This window comes from Pelophylax lessonae (assembly GCF_965119305.1).
Source record: "Pelophylax lessonae genome assembly, chromosome: 6".
Taxonomy (NCBI): Eukaryota; Metazoa; Chordata; class Amphibia; order Anura; family Ranidae; genus Pelophylax; species Pelophylax lessonae.
The window spans coordinates 306,784,325-306,802,960 of NC_138773.1; the positions used below are offsets into that span (position 1 = coordinate 306,784,325).

An 18,636-nucleotide genomic window follows, 5' to 3' on the forward strand; every position below is an offset into this window, starting at 1 on the left:
TCCCCGCAAACCAGAAAAAAACTAACTGAGTACGGAAATAAACAGAGAAAATAGAGCGGGGACCTCGGCTGACGTCATCGATGTGCGCGGCGCGGTACGGGCAGACGCAGTCGACGTCACTCCGCTCCTGACTGGGACGTTCGCTTCTGCGCTCAGAGGATAGCCAGCTTCCCGCCAAATCGTGCGCTGTGTGTGACAGGCGAAGGAGCCGGGCCCGGGGCCCCTACTGGGTGAGTGAGAGCGGCGACAGGGGCCCCAGGAGGGAGGGGCCGGCCTCAGCATCATGTCTGAGAATGGTGCGATGTGAGGGGAGAGATGAGTGCGCCATTTCCCCTGACAACCATTCATACAGGGAACTAATACAAGAGCCTGCACATCCCTCCCCATTACTCCCTATAGAGGGAACTACAAGAGCCTGCACATCCCATACCCCCTATAGAGGGAACTACACGAGCCTGCACTTCACCTGACACCTCCTATAGAGGGAACTACAAGAGCCTGCACTTCACCTGACACCTCCTATAGAGGGAACTACACGAGCCTGCACTTCACCTGACACCTCCTATAGAGGGAACTACAAGAGCCTGCACTTCACCTGACACCTCCTATAGAGGGAACTACAAGAGCCTGCACTTCCCTGACAACCATCCATAGAGGGAACTACAAGAGCCAGCATGTCCCCTGACACCACTAGATAGATAAAATTTTAAGAGCCTGCATGTCACCTGACAGCCCCCTTTAGAGGGAAGTACAAGAGCCTGCACGTCCCCCAAAACCTCAATATAGAGGGAAGTACAAGAGCCTGCACATCCCCTGACATCCCTATAGAGGGAACTGCAAGAGACTGCATGTCCACTGACATCCCCATATAGAGGGAACTACAAGAGCCTGCACGTCCCCCGACACCCCCCTATAGAGGGAACTACAAGAGCCTGCACATCCCCTGACATCCCTATAGAGGGAACTGCAAGAGACTGCATGTCCACTGACATCCCCATATAGAGGGAACTACAAGAGCCTGTACGTCCCCTGACACCCCCCTATAGAGGGAACTACAAGAGCCTGCACGTCCCCCGACACCCCCCTATAGAGGGAACTACAAGAGCCTGCACGTCCCCTGACATCCCCATATAGAAGAAACTACGAGAGTCAGCATGTCCCCTGACACCCCTATAGAGGGAACTACAAGAGCCTGCACGTCCCCATATAGAGGGAACTACAAGAGCCTGCACGTCCCCATATAGAGGGAACTACAAGAGCCTGCACGTCCCCATATAGAGGGAACTACAAGAGCCTGCACGTCCCCATATAGAGGGAACTACAAGAGCCTGCACGTCCCCATATAGAGGGAACTACAAGAGCCTGCACGTCCCCATATAGAGGGAACTACAAGAGCCTGCACGTCCCCATATAGAGGGAACTACAAGAGCCTGCACGTCCCCATATAGAGGGAACTACAAGAGCCTGCACGTCCCCATATAGAGGGAACTACAAGAGCCTGCACGTCCCCATATAGAGGGAACTACAAGAGCCTGCACGTCCCCATATAGAGGGAACTACAAGAGCCTGCACGTCCCCATATAGAGGGAACTACAAGAGCCTGCACGTCCCCATATAGAGGGAACTACAAGAGCCTGCACGTCCCCATATAGAGGGAACTACAAGAGCCTGCACGTCCCCATATAGAGGGAACTACAAGAGCCTGCACGTCCCCATATAGAGGGAACTACAAGAGCCTGCACGTCCCCATATAGAGGGAACTACAAGAGCCTGCACGTCCCCATATAGAGGGAACTACAAGAGCCTGCACGTCCCCATATAGAGGGAACTACAAGAGCCTGCACGTCCCCTGACATCCTCATATAGAAGAAACTACAAGAGCCTGTGTGTCCCCTGACACCTCTATGGAGGGAACTAAAAGAGCCTGCATGTCCCCTAACACCCCTATAAAGGGAACCACAAGAGCCTGCATGTTCCCTGACACCCCCTTGGAGGGAACTAAAAGAGCCTGCGTGTCCCCTTACACCCCTATGGAGGGAACTACAAGAGCCTGCGTGTCCCCTGACACACCTATGGAGGGAACTACAAAAGTCTGCACATCCCCCGTATAGAGGGAACTACAAGAGCCTGCACATCCCTTGTCACCACCATATAGAGGAAACTACAAGAGCCTGCACATCCCTTGTCACCACCATATAGAGGGAAACTACAAGAGCCTGCACATCCCTTGTCACCACCATATAGAGGGAAACTACAAGAGCCTGCACATTCCCTGAAACCCCCCCTATAGATTGGCACTACAAGGGTCAGCACGTCCCACGACCCCACTATATAAAGGGGAACCACAAGAGCCTGCACATCCCCCGCACCTCTATAGCAGGAACTACAAGAGCCTGCACGTCCACTGACACCTCCGTATACAGGGAACTGCAAGAGCCTGCACATTTTCGACACCCCCATATAGAGGGAACTACAAGAGCCTGCACATCCCCTGACAACCCCATATAGAGGGAACTACAAGAGCCAGCATGTTCTGACATCTCCACATGTAGGGAACTACAAGAGTCTGCGTGTCCCCTGACAACCCCCTATAGAGGGACCTACAAGAGCTAGCATGTTTTCTGACATCTCCACATGCAGGGAACTACAAGAGCCTGCATGTCCCCTGATAACCCCATATAGAGGGAACTACAAGAGCCAGCACAGCCCGACACCCCTATATAGAGGGAACTACAAGAGCCTGCACATTCCCTGACACCCCCATATAGAGGGAACTACAAGAGCCAGCATGTCCCCTGACATCTCCACATAAAGGGAACTACAAGAACCTGCATATCTCCTAGCATTATTCACACTTATCTTTAAAATGCAGACCTGTAGGGCTTATAAAGTGTCGCCTATGGGAGGATTTAAGCTACTGAAGTTTGTTGTTTAGAGGCGGACGTATTGTCAAGCCTTTCCATGTTGGGTATTCATTATTACTTCCTCTTCTGTTGTATTTCACCAAGAATAATTGGGTAATATTTGTGTGTCATAAACGTAACATTTTCTTTTGCTGAACCTTTGCACTAATATCACCTGACAAACAATTTAGAGCTCCACCATATTGTTTCCAGGGTCTCCGCTTTCAGAAATTGTTTTGGGGGTTTGAACTGACCTTCAGGCTTAAAATTATTTTTAAATGTGTGCAACACTGCTTTCCACTCTTACCTTGCTGGGTTGTCCTAAAAAAAACCAAAAAAAAAAAAACATAAACACACCCAGTAAATCCTGTGTGACCCTGCTTTGATCTGCCAAACTTCTGCTGTCTTGTCCTCTTCAGGAGTCGGCTGTCTCTTCCTGGTTCAGGCAGCTGGCCCAAATGTCCTGCCAGGTCAGTCCCTCCTTGGCCGCTGTGTTGAAGCTGATGCCCATTGGTTGATGTGGTGGGCATATCCCATTAGGCTCCAGGAGAGGAGGAGACATTGTTCTTGTCTGTGCAAGAAAAGAGGGTGGGCATGTGGCAGAAAGATAAAAGAAAAGGGTTTAAAAAAAGACGGTGGGAGGCTTGTAGGTATTAACCACTTAAGCCCCGGAAGATTTTACCCCCATTCCGACCAGGGGGTATTTTGCGATTCGGCACTGCGTGAATTTAACGCACAATTGCGCGGTCGTGCGACGCTGTACCTAAACGAATTTGACGTCCTTTTTTTCCCACAAACAGAGCTTTCTTTTGGTGGTATTTGATCACCTGTGCGATTTTTTGATCACGCGCTATAAACAAAAAAAGAGCGTCAATTTTGCAAAAATAGCAATATTTTTCACATTTTTTTATATGAAATTCCCCCAAAAAAAAATGTAAAAATCAAAATTTTTAAAAATTTTTGGCCAATTTGTTTTATGCTACCTATGTTTGGTAAAAAAAATCGCAAAAAGCGTATTTTGATTGGTTTGCGCAAAAGTTATCGCGTTTACTAACAAAGGGAAAGATTTTTGTCATTTTTGTTTTTTTTTTTTTAACGCGTAATGGCGGCGATCTGCGATTTTTTTTTTTTTGCGGTACTGCGACATTGCGGCGGACAGATCGGACCCTTGACTGACATTTTTGACACTTTTGGGGTTACCAGTGACATTTCTACAGTAATCAGTGCTATACATATGCACTGTTACTGTAAAAATACACTGGTAGTGAAGGGGTTAACTTTATTTGGAAGGGAGGGGCTGTGTGTGTCCCTAGGGGCGTGGTTTCTACTGTGATTGGCTGTGGCTCTAGCTGTAAGGACACTGATCAACGGATCTACATACCAGATCCGTTTTATCAGTGTCTTTGCAGTGAGGAGAATGACAGGCAGTTTGTTTACACAAGCTGCCTGACATTCTCCCTCGCCGATCGCCGAGTGACCGGCGGACATCGGGTCCGCTGGTCACACGCGCGGGGGGGTCCGTGACCACGCGGGAGCGGGAGCCCGCCCCCGGGGGCGCGCGCTCGCTCCCTAGACCCTCACAAGCAAGCAACGTAGCCCTACGTTAGTTTGCCTGTGAGGGGCTGACCGCCGACGTAGATAGTCGTGCGGCGGTCGGCAAGTGGTTAAAAGTGCTGAGCTTGAGTGCCGGTTAGCTTTAACCACTTGTCACCCAGCCACAGTACATTTACTGCAGCACAGGCAGGTTGGATCACATATGCCTCGTTTCCACTGAGTGGAACGGTTCGGGTCGGTACAGTTTGGAAGGGTTGGAATGGTCCGGCCTATTAAGGTGAGTGTTTCCACTGCAAGTCATACCGCCAGGGGCCATGCGGGGTTTACACCAAACATGGTGTTTGTTTTGCGCTTTTGTTTGACATGAACATTGACGTTTTCCTGTCCGCCAATCAGTGTAATGTATCGTGTGACGCCAGAAGCTCCGCCTTAACCGTACCGTTTCCTATGGCCTTACACCTGAAGGAGGACCACTAATGGTGTGCTTTGGTTCGGTTGTATTGGTCACTTTCATAATGGAAACACTCAAAATTACGTACCGAACCAACCCGATCCACTCAGTGAAAACGAGGCAATACATATACATCATCCAGCAGGATTGCTGCTCCTGGTACCCGGCCGATCATGTGATCGCTATATCAACAAAGCTGGTATTAACCACTTGAGGATCCGCCCATCGTATTATATACTGGTCCTCTAGTTCCTCCTGTATTGAATTGTACTGTAATTGTATTGTCTTCCCTCATATTGTAAAGCGCTGCGCAAACTGTTGGCGCTATATCAATCATGTATAATAATAATAATATACTGCCACAGGGTACCAGATCACGTACCTTCCATTTTCTCCATCAGCTCATCCCCCCCCCCACAGATATTGCCGTTTGTTTCACTTGACCCTCCCTTATAGATTGTAAGCTCCAATGACCAGGGCCCTCTAATTCCTCCTGTATTGAATTGTATTGTAACTGTATTGTCTTCCCTCATATTGTGAAGCGTTGCGCAAACTGTTGGCTCTATATAAATTCTGTATATTAATAATGCCTAGCATGTGGTCTGACCCTTATGAGCCTTATGAGTCTAGGACACATGTGCGCACCCCCGGTGACCCACTCCCCCTGTAATCTCACACAGGATGAGCCCAGCGGCGGATACCATGGACTCGATGTCCTTCTGCACCCACTGATTAGACAGTACACAGGCAGAATGGCGGTCTGCATATATAAACAAGGCAAAGTGCCATTCTGTCAGAGGGGAAGGTATTGATCCTCTGTTTCTGGGAAGCAGGACAATGGATCAATGCCTTCCCCCCTAGTCAAAGCACCTCCCTCACAGTGAGTAAGCACAGGCTAGGTACACAGTTAACTCTTTGATCTCTCCTGATAACTAGGGATCTGCCGATATTCACTTTTTTTGAAGTATCGACCACACACTTGCCAATATGACCAATATTGCTTTAAATGGTTGTACTGGATTGATGCCTGCAGCTAGAGGCATTACCCCGATACAGTTTAGAGCTGATGTACGGCTTTCTTGTAATGACATCCGATTACAAGGAGCAGGAGGGGATGTCTCGCCCGCCAGCTGGCCGAAGACTGAACAAAGCCGCATCCAGCTCTGATTTTGTCTCCGATGTAAAAACTCAGAAGCGGACATGACATCACTTCTGGGTACTGGTGCGTTTTAAAGTGGTAGTATCCCGCTTTTTGACACTTTTACCTACAGGTAAGCCTATAATAAGGCTTACCTGTAGGTACAAATAATATCTCCTAAACCGGCACGGATATTTGCAGTGCATGCAGCCGCGAGCGCTCTGAAGGTCCGGGGGGACCTTCAATTATGTTTGCCGGGAGCTTGCCGGAAAATCACTCCCACGCGCGTGCGCGGGAGTGACGTCATTGCGGCTTCGGCCAATCATCGCGCCGGAGCCGTCTCTTCCGGCCAATCACCGCGCCGGAGCCGCCGAACCCGGAAGAGATGGCGAGGGATCATGGCAGCGCCCGCAGCGATGTCCGGGGGTCCGTGTCGGGTCTTCGTTCTAAGGTAAGTTACACATAATGGACTAGTATGCGATGCATACTAGCTCATTATGCCTTTGTCTTGCAGGTTTTTTTTTTTTTTTTTAGGGTTTACAACCGCTTTAAAGGCGCCAGATTTACAAAAAAAAAAAACTCATTCAAAACAGCCAAACTTGAGGTTTTAAATGCTTTTAAGTGCAGAGGAGGGGTTTGGGGTCTCTCCCTAACGAGTACCTGTCACTGCCTATTACTGTCACAAGGGATGTTTACACCACGCAATTGTTAGTTAAAGTAACCCCGTGCCGTATCGCAAAAAATGGCCTGGTCATGAAGGTGGGTAAATCTTCCGGAGGTTAAATGGTTCATGAATTCCATTCATAATAGCTGTGATTCCTATAGCAATGTTGTAATTGGCCCACATCTATCACATGGTACCTGGGCCATCACAGCACCCTGTACCATGAGATAGCCGTGGGCCAATCACAGCACACAATAGTATACACAGCTGTTCAGAATGTAACCCTTTCATGTCAGTTCATTGCTGTTACAGTGATCAAAAGTAACTGTGCTGAATAGCAAAAAATGCCCTAATCATGAAGGGGGGTAAAACCTTCCAGAGGTGGTGGTTGAGGAGTTCCACTTGGGGGGAGGGGAAAAAAAAATTAAGTCAGAAGCTTCAAATATTGTAGCTGCTGACTTTTAATATATATATATATATATATATATATATATATATATATATATATATATATATATATATATATACTTACCTGCCCAGGGAGCCCACAATGTTTGCACCCCAGTTGATTTTCGAATCGGCTGTTAGGTGCTACCGCCGCCATTCGTCATGATGTCACAGAAGCACGCTGCGCTTTCTAATTGGACCCGGTGACTGGAGAAGTAGAAGGGGTCCGAACTACTTCCGAGGGATGGTGCCACGATGCTGTCTCCTGAAAGTGGGGAAAGGTACCTGTTCCCCCCCCCCCCCCCCCCCGAAAGGTGCCTTATGTGTCACCAGAGGGGGCGAGGAGGCAGATCAGCGGAATTTTGGATGGAACTCTGTTTTAAGCTGGCTGTACAATTTGTGTAATCTCCTTAACATCTTCCGTTAACTATGTAGTGCATGGACCTGCCTTACTGTAGTTTATATAAGATGTATGGCCTGTTTAGGTTTGTCCTATTACATAGTTATAGTAAATCTAAAGCACATTCTAAAAAGCTTGTAATATGTATGTCTAGCTTTAAGTTGATAAACATTTGGCCTTATTTTTACTGTACCTTTTCATCCTTCAGATTACCCATTGACTGAGATCTCTACCATTTTACCAAAATGGCTTCCCTTAGCCTGAGGGGCTCAATTCGGATCCACTGCCTGAATATGGGAACATCGAAGTGGAAGGAAGGCAGTTGTGAAGTTGTGGAAAAAGATAACAAATACAGCCTTGTCGTGACTTTCAATGCTGGTGGTATGCCTGCAAAATTTCAGGTGAGTCTAATGTTTTGTAGACAGTGATGTCAGGGCTTGACAAATTTTCTTTGAATCTAAGAGCCAGCTACAAAACGTTAGGAGCCCGTTTTTTTTTTTTTTTAACCTTTTGCCTACTGGTTACTTTCACCCCCTTCCCATCCAGGCCAATTTTTAGCGCTGTCGTACTTTGGAAGGCAATTGCACCGTCATGCAGTACTGTACCCAAAATACATTTTTCTAATTTTTTTTTTTTTGCGACAGCTCTTTCTTCTGGTGGTTTTTGGTCACCACTAGATTTTTTTATTGTTTGCTAAATACATGAAGAGAGACCGAAAATTTTAAAGAAAAAAAAAAACCCTTTCTTTATTTCTGTTATAAAATCTTGTAAATAAGTAATTTGTCTTCACTAATGTGTGCTGATGAGGCGGGCCCTCATGAGGCTGCACTGATGGGGGGGCCCTGATGAGGCTGCACTGATGGGGGGGGGGGGCCCTGATGAGGCTGCACTGATGGGGGGGGGGCCCTGATGAGGCTGCACTGATGGGGGGGAGGCCCTGATGAGGCTGCACTGATGGGGGGGCCCTGATGAGGCTGCACTGATGGGGGGGGCCCTGATGAGGCTGCACTGATGGGGGGGGCCCTGATGAGGCTGCACTGATGGGGGGGCCCTGATGAGGCTGCACTGATGGGGGGGGGGGGGGCTGATGAGGCTGCACTGATGGGGGGGGGGCCCTGATGAGGCTGCACTGATGGGGGGGGGGCCCTGATGAGGCTGCACTGATGGGGGGGGGGGGGCCTGATGAGGCTGCACTGATGGGGGGGGGCCCTGATGAGGCTGCACTGATGGGGGGGCCCCTGATGAGGCTGCACTGATGGGGGGGGCCCTGATGATGCTGCACTGATGGGGGGGGCCCTGATGATGCTGCACTGATGGGGGGGGGGGCCCTGATGATGCTGCACTGATGGGGGGGGGGCCCTGATGATGCTGCACTGATGGGGGGGGGGGGCCTTGATGATGCTGCACTGATGGGGGGGGCCCTGATGAGGCTGCAATGATGGGGGGAGGGGGCGCTGATGAGGCTGCAATGATGGGGGGAGGGGGCGCTGATGAGGCTGCAATGATGGGGGGAGGGGGCGCTGATGAGGCTGCAATGATGGGGGGAGGGGGCGCTGATGAGGCTGCAATGATGGGGGGGAGGGGGCACTGATGAGGCTGCAATGATGGGGGGAGGGGGCGCTGATGAGGCTGCAATGATGGGGGGAGGGGGCGCTGATAAGGCTGCAATGATGGGGGGGGGCCTTGATGAGGCTGCAATGATGGGGGGGGGGGGGGCTTGATGAGGCTGCTATGATGGGGGGGGGGGCCCTGATGAGGCTGCACTGATGGGGGGGGGGGCCCTGTTGAGGCAGCATTGATGGGCACTAACAGGTGGCCACATTGGCTGTGTAGGGGGCTCTCGAAGCTGGCCAGACTCGACTCAGAGCTGCAGTCGGCGCTCGTCTAAGGGGGGGGGGGAACAGAAGCACCATTGCTTAGCCTGTTCAGAGCTGCCGGTTCCTGCTCTTTGGAGTCTCCCTGGACAGCTCAATCTAGATGCGCACCCAGCGGGAGGGAGGTGAGAGCCACACAGGGCACACATCCTGCCAGGGGCTCCGCTCTGCCACTGTCAGCTCTGCTCATCCCCCTCCCCCTTCCTACTACCTTACAGCCCCTGTCTGCTCTAACCCTCCCTTCAAAGTCCCACCCCTCTCCTCTAACACGGCTTTACCGCAATTCCCTTCCCCACCCCTGGCATTGGAAAGCAAACGTTCTTATTGGCCGCCCTGCAATGGTGCGCCTGGCTGCTCTCCCAATGCTAGCCACTGGAGCTTACAACAGTCCAGATGCCAGTCTGCATTTTCTAGTCACAATGGCGACCTGGTGCCTGGGATTTGTCAATCGCTGGTGTAGGTATCATTTATACTTTTTTTTTTTTTTTTTCGGTGTTCGTTTTAGAAACTCATAGCTTTAACGGAAATGGAAAAGTAATTGTAATATTTAGCTGCAGGATAACTGGTGCAGCAATTACATATTATATCATGATATGACCCCACAAAAAAAGAATGATATATCATTCTTTTATGAAAGTGAAGGGTCCTTTTAACAACTTAAGGTCCGCCCTATAGCAGTTTTCATTCTACAGGGCAGTACCTCTGTGCCGGATCGTGTGTATATACGTGATCCATCATTTCTGGGTAGAGGCCACGCATGGGGGTACCGCTGGCACCCACCAATCATCCAGCAGGAGCTAGAACGACGACTTGCCTATGTAAACAAGGCAGATAGCCGATCTGACAAGAGGGAAGGTATGAATCCTGAGTTCCTGCTAAGCAGGGACAAGGATCCATCTCTTCCCCTAGTAAAAGCACTTCCCACAGTTTAGAAAAACACTGACTTAGGCACACAGTTAACCCCTTTGATTGGCTGGGATGTGGTTTACATCAGGGGCAATGTCAATACAGTGACACTGCATGTTTTTTAGATCTGATCACTGGATTAGCATCACTGGTCCCAAAAAGTTTCGGTGTCCGAATGTCTACTCCAATATCGAAGTCCCGCTTCAAATCGCTGACCGCCACCCTTACTAGTATAAAAATATATATACCCTAGTTTAGCGACGCTATAACTTTTGCGCAAACCAATCAATATACGCTTATTGAGATTTTTTTTAACAAAAAATATGTAGCTGAATACAATTTGGCCTAAATTTCTGATGAAATTTGATTTTCTCTTCTGTTCATTGACTGACACAGCTCCTGATTGGGTTATACTGCCCTCTACAGGAGTAGGACACTAGGCAGGAATAAGCTTGACTACGCCTATGGGCAGTCCCAGGGGGTATACACCCACTCTCAGCTATAGGCTATAGGTTTTTTTTCTGCCTAGTCAGGAGTAAGAACCTAGTTCCTTGCTGGGATCTCTGGTCCTGGCATTTTTTTCTTTTTAAATATAATTTTTTTCCTTTTTATTTTGTTCCTGTGTTATCTGCAAACAAGTGTCGAACTGGGCAATGAACTGGATAATCTAGATCCTTAGGGTCCCCCCAGTCCGACCAGCGCGTGCAGACCGCATCCATCTCTGTGCTAGGTCGGCTGCGACATAGCCCCACTGGATGTGGGCTGGCCTGAGAGTGAAACGTCTCACGAGGGCGTATACGTCGCAGCGTTTCCTCCTGGCTGACAGCACCCGCATTACGATGGAGCGGTGGTCTGTCTGCACCGGTGCCCACCCGGTTCCTGGTATGGTGAGTAAAGTAACCCCTTTACTCCTGGGTTTTTTTGGGGTGGATGTGGGCCCCTCTCTGGGATGGTGGGACCCCCAGGTTCCCCTCCTTAAACCCCCCCCCCGTTCTCTAAAATTTTGGTGGTCACTGTGGGTCTTTTTCGGCCTACTAGTCGGAAACTACGTGAGACGGCCCCTGCGAGGATGGCTGAAGCCGCTGCCTCCCGTTTGGGCATTTGCCCTCCCCTTTGCTGCCCCTGGGTGGTCGGCTCCACAGGGGCTTGCGTCCAAGTGGCTGGGCGCCCACAGAAATTTAGGCCGCGACTTGCGGCCTACTATGCCATGCGGCCGAGTCGGGCGCCTCCGTTGGGGAGGCGGCCCCAGTGCCTTTAACTGAAATCCCCTCTATTCCTTTGGGCATCTGCTGGGCTGGGAATCATGCACTTGCATCCATTAAGGGCCAGGTATTGGCTTTGGCGGTCTTTTTCCTACAACCTTTGGCCTCACACTTCCTGGTGCGTAGTTTTCTTCAGTGTTCCTGACGTTTGGTTCCTTCAGTGTGGGCTCTGTTGCCGCCCTGGGATCTTAATGTGGTGCTTTCAGCTCTACAGAAGCCTCCCATTGAAAATATTTGGGAGGTTTCCCTGCTTGTGCTGCCCCGGAATGTTCCCTTTTTTGGTGGCTATCGCCTCTGTGTGGAGGGTGTCGGAACTGGTGGCGTTATCCTGTGACACGTTCACCTTATGGTGATTCACAAGGATAAGGTGGTGCTTCGCCCCTGTCCGAAATTCCTTCCTAAGGTGGTCTCTGACTGTCATTTGAATGAAGACATTGTGTTGCCTCGCCTGTGTCCCGAAGTAAATTACCTTGCATGCCTTGGATGTGGTCGGAGCAATTTGGGTGTACCTGGCAGCTATGGAGTCTTTTAGGAAGGCAGACTTTCTATTTGTGCTCACGGACGGACCTCACAAAGTGGTCTGCTTCTTCTGCGACCATTTCCAGATGGATCAGACAGATGGTGGTTCAGGCCTCTTCTATCAGGGATCAGGTTCCTCTTTTCCCTGACAAGGAGCACTAAATTGGGGCACTTAGTGTCTCCTGGGCTTTCCGTCATCAAGCGTCATTGACGCAGGTTTGCAAGGCGGTTCACCTGGTCGTTGGTGCACACTTTTATAACCTTTTTTATAAAGCGGATGTGTTGGCATCTGCGGATGCTTCTTTTGGCCGCAAGGTTTTGCAGGCTGGCCTCTTTGAGGGTGTATTTTTTTTTTTTTTTTCAGGTGAGCTCTAGTTGTTTTTGGTTGAGCTCCATATTACCTGGTTGGCTATTGTTTAGCCTTGGGAATTTTTTCTGCTTTTTTTCCCACCCCTTATTATTGACACTGCTTTGGGACGTCCCAATGGTTAATAAGAATCAGGAGCTGTGTCCGTCCAATGAGCGAAAGAGAAAATGGGATTTTTGACTTATAATAATATCCATTTCTTTGATGTTCATTGACAGACACAGCACAACTCCTCTGTGGAGTTGGCTTTCTTCTTATAGCTTATAGCTTAGAGTGGGTGTATACCCCCTGGGACTGCCCATAGGCATAGTCAAGCTTTTTCCTGCCTAGTGTCCTACTCCTGTGGGGGGCAGTATAACCCAATGTTTAACCACTTAAGCCCTGGAAGATTTTACCCCCTTGCTGACAAGGGGGTTTTTTGCGACCATTTCCAGATTTTTTTTTTTTTTTTTACTGCGTGACTTTAACGGACAATTGCGCGGTCGTGCGACCCTGTACCTAAATGAATTTGACGTCCTTTTTTTCCCACAAACAGAGCTTTCTTTTGGTGGTATTTGATCACCTGTGCGTTTTTTTTTTTTTTTTTGATCATGCGCTATAAACAAAAAAATAGCGTCAATTTTGCAAAAATAACAATATTTTTCACATTTTTGTTATATGAAATTCCCCCCCCCCCCCCCAAAAAAAAAATGTAAAAATCAAAATTTTTTAACATTTTCGGCCAATTTGTTTTATGCTACATATGTTTGGTAAAAAAAATCGCAAAAAGCGTATTTTGATTGCTTTGCGCAAAAGTTATTGCGTTTACTAACAAAGGGAAAGATTTTTGTAATTTTTGGTGGTTTTCTTTTTTTTTTTTTTTTGTGGGACTGCGACATTGCGGCGGACAGATCAGACCCTTGACTGACATTTTTGACACTTTTAGGGGTACCAGTGACATTACTACAGTAATCAGTGCTATACATATGCACTGTTACTGTAAAAATGACACTGGCAGGGAAGGGGTTAACTGTATTGGAGAGGGAGGGGTTAAGTGTGTCCTAGGGGCGTGTTTCTAACTGTGATTGGACATGGCAACTGGTGTAAAAACAGAGATCAACGGTCCTACTGTAGGACCGTGTGATCTCCATTTTTACACAGGGGAGAATGACAGGCGGCTTTGTTTACATTAGCCGCCTGCCTTTCTCCCTTCCCAACGAACGATCGCGAGTGACCGGCGGACATCGGGTCTGCCGGTCACACGCACTGACTTGTTAGGGAACGAGCCGGGGCGGACGGGCATGCGCTCGCCCGCTATTGGCTCACAAGCCGGTGACAGGCTAGTGACGTACCGGTATATGTACTTGCGGCGGTCGGCAAGTGGTTAAGAAGATCAGGAGCTGTGTCCGTCAATGAACATCAGAGAAATGGATTTTACGGTAAGTCAAAAATCCATTTTTTTTTTTTTTTTCAATTCTTTTATTTGTTTAATAGCAGAAAGTAAAAAATATATATTTTATTTTTTTCAAAATTGTTGGTTTTTTTTGGTTTATAGCACAAAAAATAAAAACGCAGATGTGATCAAATACCACCAAAAGAAATCTCTATTTGTGTGGGGAAATAAAGGACATACACTTTTATTTGGTTATTGTGTTGCAATTGTCCGTTAAAGTAATGCAGTGTCGTATCATATAAAATGGCCTGGTCATGAAGTGGGGGGGTAAATCTTTTGGAGGTCAAGTGATTGTAAACACTTCCATATTCCCAGTGAAGTGACTGGCCTCAGGTAATGCACAAGGATAAAAAAAAGCTCCTATGTGAGTTGTACCTGTTTACCTGCGGTCTCTCTCAATGTGCTGAATTTATAAAGCTTGTCTAAGCTGTCAGAAAAAAGGAGTTAACAAATTACAAACTGCAGAGCTCAGTGAGGAGAGCTCTGAGAGCCGATTGGATGGAAGGTACACACACCCCTCCACACAGGAACCAAGCTGAGGCTACCAATCACAGGCTGTGTGCTAGAAATCCCTCCCCTGTCACTTTTTTTCGTGGAGGTCAGGAAAACTTATCAGAAATAACTAATTTTGATAGCAGAGGAAGGAGGCAGCAAACAGAAATGACACTTAGTGCTCTTATTTGAGACAAGTACACACTATAGAGGGATATGCTTTGTTCATATTTAGTGCCTGATGTTTACAACCACTGTAAAGCTGTATTAAACCCAAACCAAAAATGTAATATTCGATGTGATGGCTGCATTCGTTTTCTTTTTTAACCTTTTTTACCTATGTTTTCACCTTGTGATCTGGCCAGTAACACTCATCCTGTATTAGAGCGCCCCCACTCTGGATAAAGGAGTTACAGGGGTAACTTTGGAAAGCAATGTTGTTAATCTGGGGGAGGGGAGTGTTAGATGTACTTTTGAAAAACAACAGATTTACTGGCCAGATCACTGAGGGAAAAATCCTAAAAAAGAACATGAATGCAGCTATCACAGCTAAGAATTGATAAGCTGCAATATAATATTTGCTTTTGGGTTTGATACCACTTTAGGGCTTTAATGTTGGAACAGTGGAATTATTTTATGACTTTTCAGAGCTGGTCATTTATTTTCATGCAGTAAAAAAAACAACCAACAATTTTTTTCCAATTTTACATTTTTAGCTCAATCAGAACATTAAAAATATTGTTTTGCGGCCAGCTGGAGTGAAGCAAAGCAGGTTATTGGTTACACTGAAAGATACCAGTTCTCTGACCATTGATAAGGTTCCAAGCAAGGATGCAGAGGAGCTGAAACACTTTCTAGAGACCATTGTACATGAAAAGGCTCAAACAGGTAAGGAGACCCTTGTTTGGGGGATGGGCACTAAAGCTTTTATACCCATTTTATATGTAATTATTGTACCTGTAATTCTGTGCTTACACTTTAACCTGTTCCTTACAAAGTCATGGAATTGAATTGGTTAGAGCAAGCCATAATTTTGCTACTTAATTGTATATTCTGCTGTAGAAGTGATCTAGATAGCTGCTGAATCATTTCTACAAGAAAACGCTTTGTATTCATAAATGTTAATGTTACATTATTTTCCCAGTAAAACCAGTTCAAGGATCTGGAAGTTTTGGCTGCATTCTGGGAAACCGAAGCACCCAGCGAGACAGCAGCAGACCTTTAACTAATCTTCAGAGTCAGGTATGCCTACGTATTATATTAGAGATATTGATTGCGGGAGGGTTTATACTAGGAGTGGGGATTTGCGTGGGGGGGGAGATTTGTGGGAGGGTATTTGTGCTAGGAGTGGGGATTTGTGGGAGAGGATTTGTGCTAGGAGTGGGGGTTTAGGGGGCGAGGATATGTTCTAGGAGGAGAGAATTGGGGGAGATTCGTGCTAGGAGTGGGGATTTGTGGGAGGATTTGTGCTAGGAGAGGGGGTTTAGGGGGCGAGGATATGTTCTAGGAGGAGAGATATGGGGGAGGTGATTTGTGGGAGAGGATTTGTGCTAGGAGTGGGGATTTGTGGGAGAGGATTTGTGCTAGGAGTGGGGTTTTGGGGTGCGAGGATATGTTCTAGGAGGAGAGATTTGGGGGAGATGATTCGTGCTAGGAGTGGGGATTTGTGGGAGAGGATTTGTGCTAGGAGTGGGGTTTTGGGGTGCGAGGATATGTTCTAGGAGGAGAGATTTGGGGGAGATGATTCGTGCTAGGAGTGGGGATTTGTGGGAGAGGATTTGTGCTAGGAGGAGGGAATTGGGGGAGATTTGTGCTAGGAGTGGGGATTTGTGTGAGGATTTGTGCTAGGAGAGGGGGTTTAGGGGGCAAGGATATGTTCTAGGAGGAGAGATATGGGGGAGGTGATTTGTGCTAGGAGTGGGGTTTTGGGGTGCGAGGATATGTTCTAGGAGGAGAGATATGGGGGAGGTGATTTGTGCTAGGAGTGGGGTTTTGGGGTGCGAGGATATGTTCTAGGAGGAGAGATATGGGGGAGGTGATTTGTGGGGGAGGATTTGTGCTAGGAGTGGGGATTTGTGGGAGAGGATTTGTGCTAGGAGTGGGGGTTTAGGGGGCGAGGATATTTTCTAGGAGGGGGGATTTGGGGGAGAGGATTCATGCTAGGAGGGGGGTTTTGGGAGAGCGGATTTGTGCCAGTAGTGTCTTTACTGTTTAAAAGTATATGTGAACGCACTTCAGCATGTGAATATTGTAAAACAGAAAACGTTGTTTAGCTTTCAAAGGTTCTATTCTGCAGGCATACGACCACGCTGCTAATTTTGCGGTCAAGTGACCACACTGTCCTTTTTTTTTTTTTTTTTTTCTTGTGACCACGTGACCTTTTTACATTTCCTATTCCTAGAGGCATGTGTAAATTAGGAAGCAGATGGGGAATGTTCAACATCACACACAGGTGGGGAAGTAGTTAGCGGTTTGTGTACTCAGCGCTCCACAATGCTGAGAGCTGCTGTCAATCAAAACAGCAGGACTAATGGGGAGGTGTGGTGGCTGAACTGACTATGGAGATTGAGCATAGCGTCCTCTTATCTCTGAAAGGGGGAGATAACTTACCCTGCAAGCATAAATGTGACTGGCAGGATCAACCAGTTTATCATTATTGGGGTAATAGTCTACTAGGGAAAGATATGCATAGACAAACACATGGATAACAAAAACATTTTTAACCACTTGAAGACCAGGTCTTTTTTGGAACTTTTTGTTTAAATCCAGTATTTTTTGCTAGAATTATCGTTCTCCCTCTAACGTTCGCGGCGATACCTCATGTGTGGTTTGAACACCGCTTGCATATGCTTGCGCAACTTACGTATACTTTTGCTTCTGTGCACAAGCATGGAGGGATGGGGCGCTTTAATTTTTTTTTCTTCTTTATTTTACTTTTTCTTTTTACATTGTCCCTTTTATATTTATTTTTTTAAATCACTTTAATTCCTATTACAAGGACTGTAAACCTTGTAATATAAATGAGGATGATGGGTCCTCTCTCTATTGAGAGATCTGGGGTCAAAAAGACCACGCAAGTCTTACAGAGTTCCCTGCTACACTCCAACATACTCTGGAGTATATGGAAAGCCTCCTCGCTGCTAAACAATTTTTAAACATAATTCCTGGGACAGATGAGTCAGATCTGTGACAGATGTTCTCTGGGACAGGTGATGTGCGCTAGATGATCATGGGCAGGTGATGTGCGCCAGATCATTGGGACAGATTATATTACTGGGGCAGATATGTGACAGGTGTTGACACGGTTGAGGACACTAGCTGGATGATCAGTGTGTAAAAAGTACTAAAAGTGCTGTAAACTCACTGATCCCCAGCTGGCAGCACAGATCTGCTCTCCTTTTCACTCACAGGCTGTGTGTAAGGAGAAGCAGAGCCGATCGCCGTTACAACGGCTGTGTTTACATTACATGATGCCTGTGATTGGGATACAGCCATCATGTGATCAGAAGGGCCAATCACAGAGCCCTCCTGCCGAGTGGTGTTGCGCTGTGTCTTAGGCTCGGTTTCCACTAGTGCGACTTGACACATGTCAAGTCGCACAGCAAGTCAAAACCCATTGTTTTCAATGGGGCCCGTTTCCACTGCCGCGGCTTCAGTTGCCGCGACTTCAAAAGTAAATCGTGTACTACTTTTGAGCGCGACTTCCCTCTATATATGAGGGACAAGTCTAACTGAAGCCGCGGTTTACTTTCGCTACGAAGTCGTGCTAGAAGTAGCACGACTTTGTAGCCGCACTAGTGGAAACCGAGGCTTAGGGACATGGGCACAACAGGATCACGCAGCTGCGCGGGCACGCGATCTCCCTCCTTCTGAAGGATGTTCAGGAACGTCCACTCAGGAGGAAACTCCCACCCAGCCGTGTATGTGCAGCGGGCGGGTGGGAGGAGGTTAAACATTCTTAGTGTACAGTGAGTTAAAGGTTTTGCACATTGTAGAGAAAATTTAAATTTTTTTTTTTTTTTTTTTTTCCTTTTCAAGACTCCTACCAAAAGAGTGAGCTTTGACACCAAGGAAGAAACGCCAGTAAAAAAGCAAGTTACTAGTAACGGACGAGTGCCTGGAAAAACCTCGCTGAATGTTATGACGCCAAATCGAGGTGGAAGTGCGCCTTTAACTTCTACTCCACATAGGACCGGCTTAACCGAAACCAGGTATGAAAATATACAG

At 47.6% G+C, this 18,636-nt stretch overlaps 1 protein-coding gene across 1 annotated transcript in view; it reads left to right on the forward strand.

Moving 5' to 3' along the window:
- The first annotated feature begins 64 nt into the window (after nucleotides 1-64).
- USP37 (ubiquitin specific peptidase 37) overlaps nucleotides 65-18,636 on the forward strand; it is a 71,997-nt gene continuing 53,425 nt past the window's right edge. Inside the window, exons 1-5 of the mRNA XM_082260121.1 lie at nucleotides 65-230; nucleotides 7,766-7,958; nucleotides 15,126-15,297; nucleotides 15,554-15,651; nucleotides 18,448-18,620. Of these exons, the coding sequence (XP_082116247.1) occupies nucleotides 7,803-7,958; nucleotides 15,126-15,297; nucleotides 15,554-15,651; nucleotides 18,448-18,620 (599 nt within the window). The 5' untranslated portion in view covers nucleotides 65-230; nucleotides 7,766-7,802. The remainder of the gene's footprint in view (nucleotides 231-7,765; nucleotides 7,959-15,125; nucleotides 15,298-15,553; nucleotides 15,652-18,447; nucleotides 18,621-18,636) is intronic.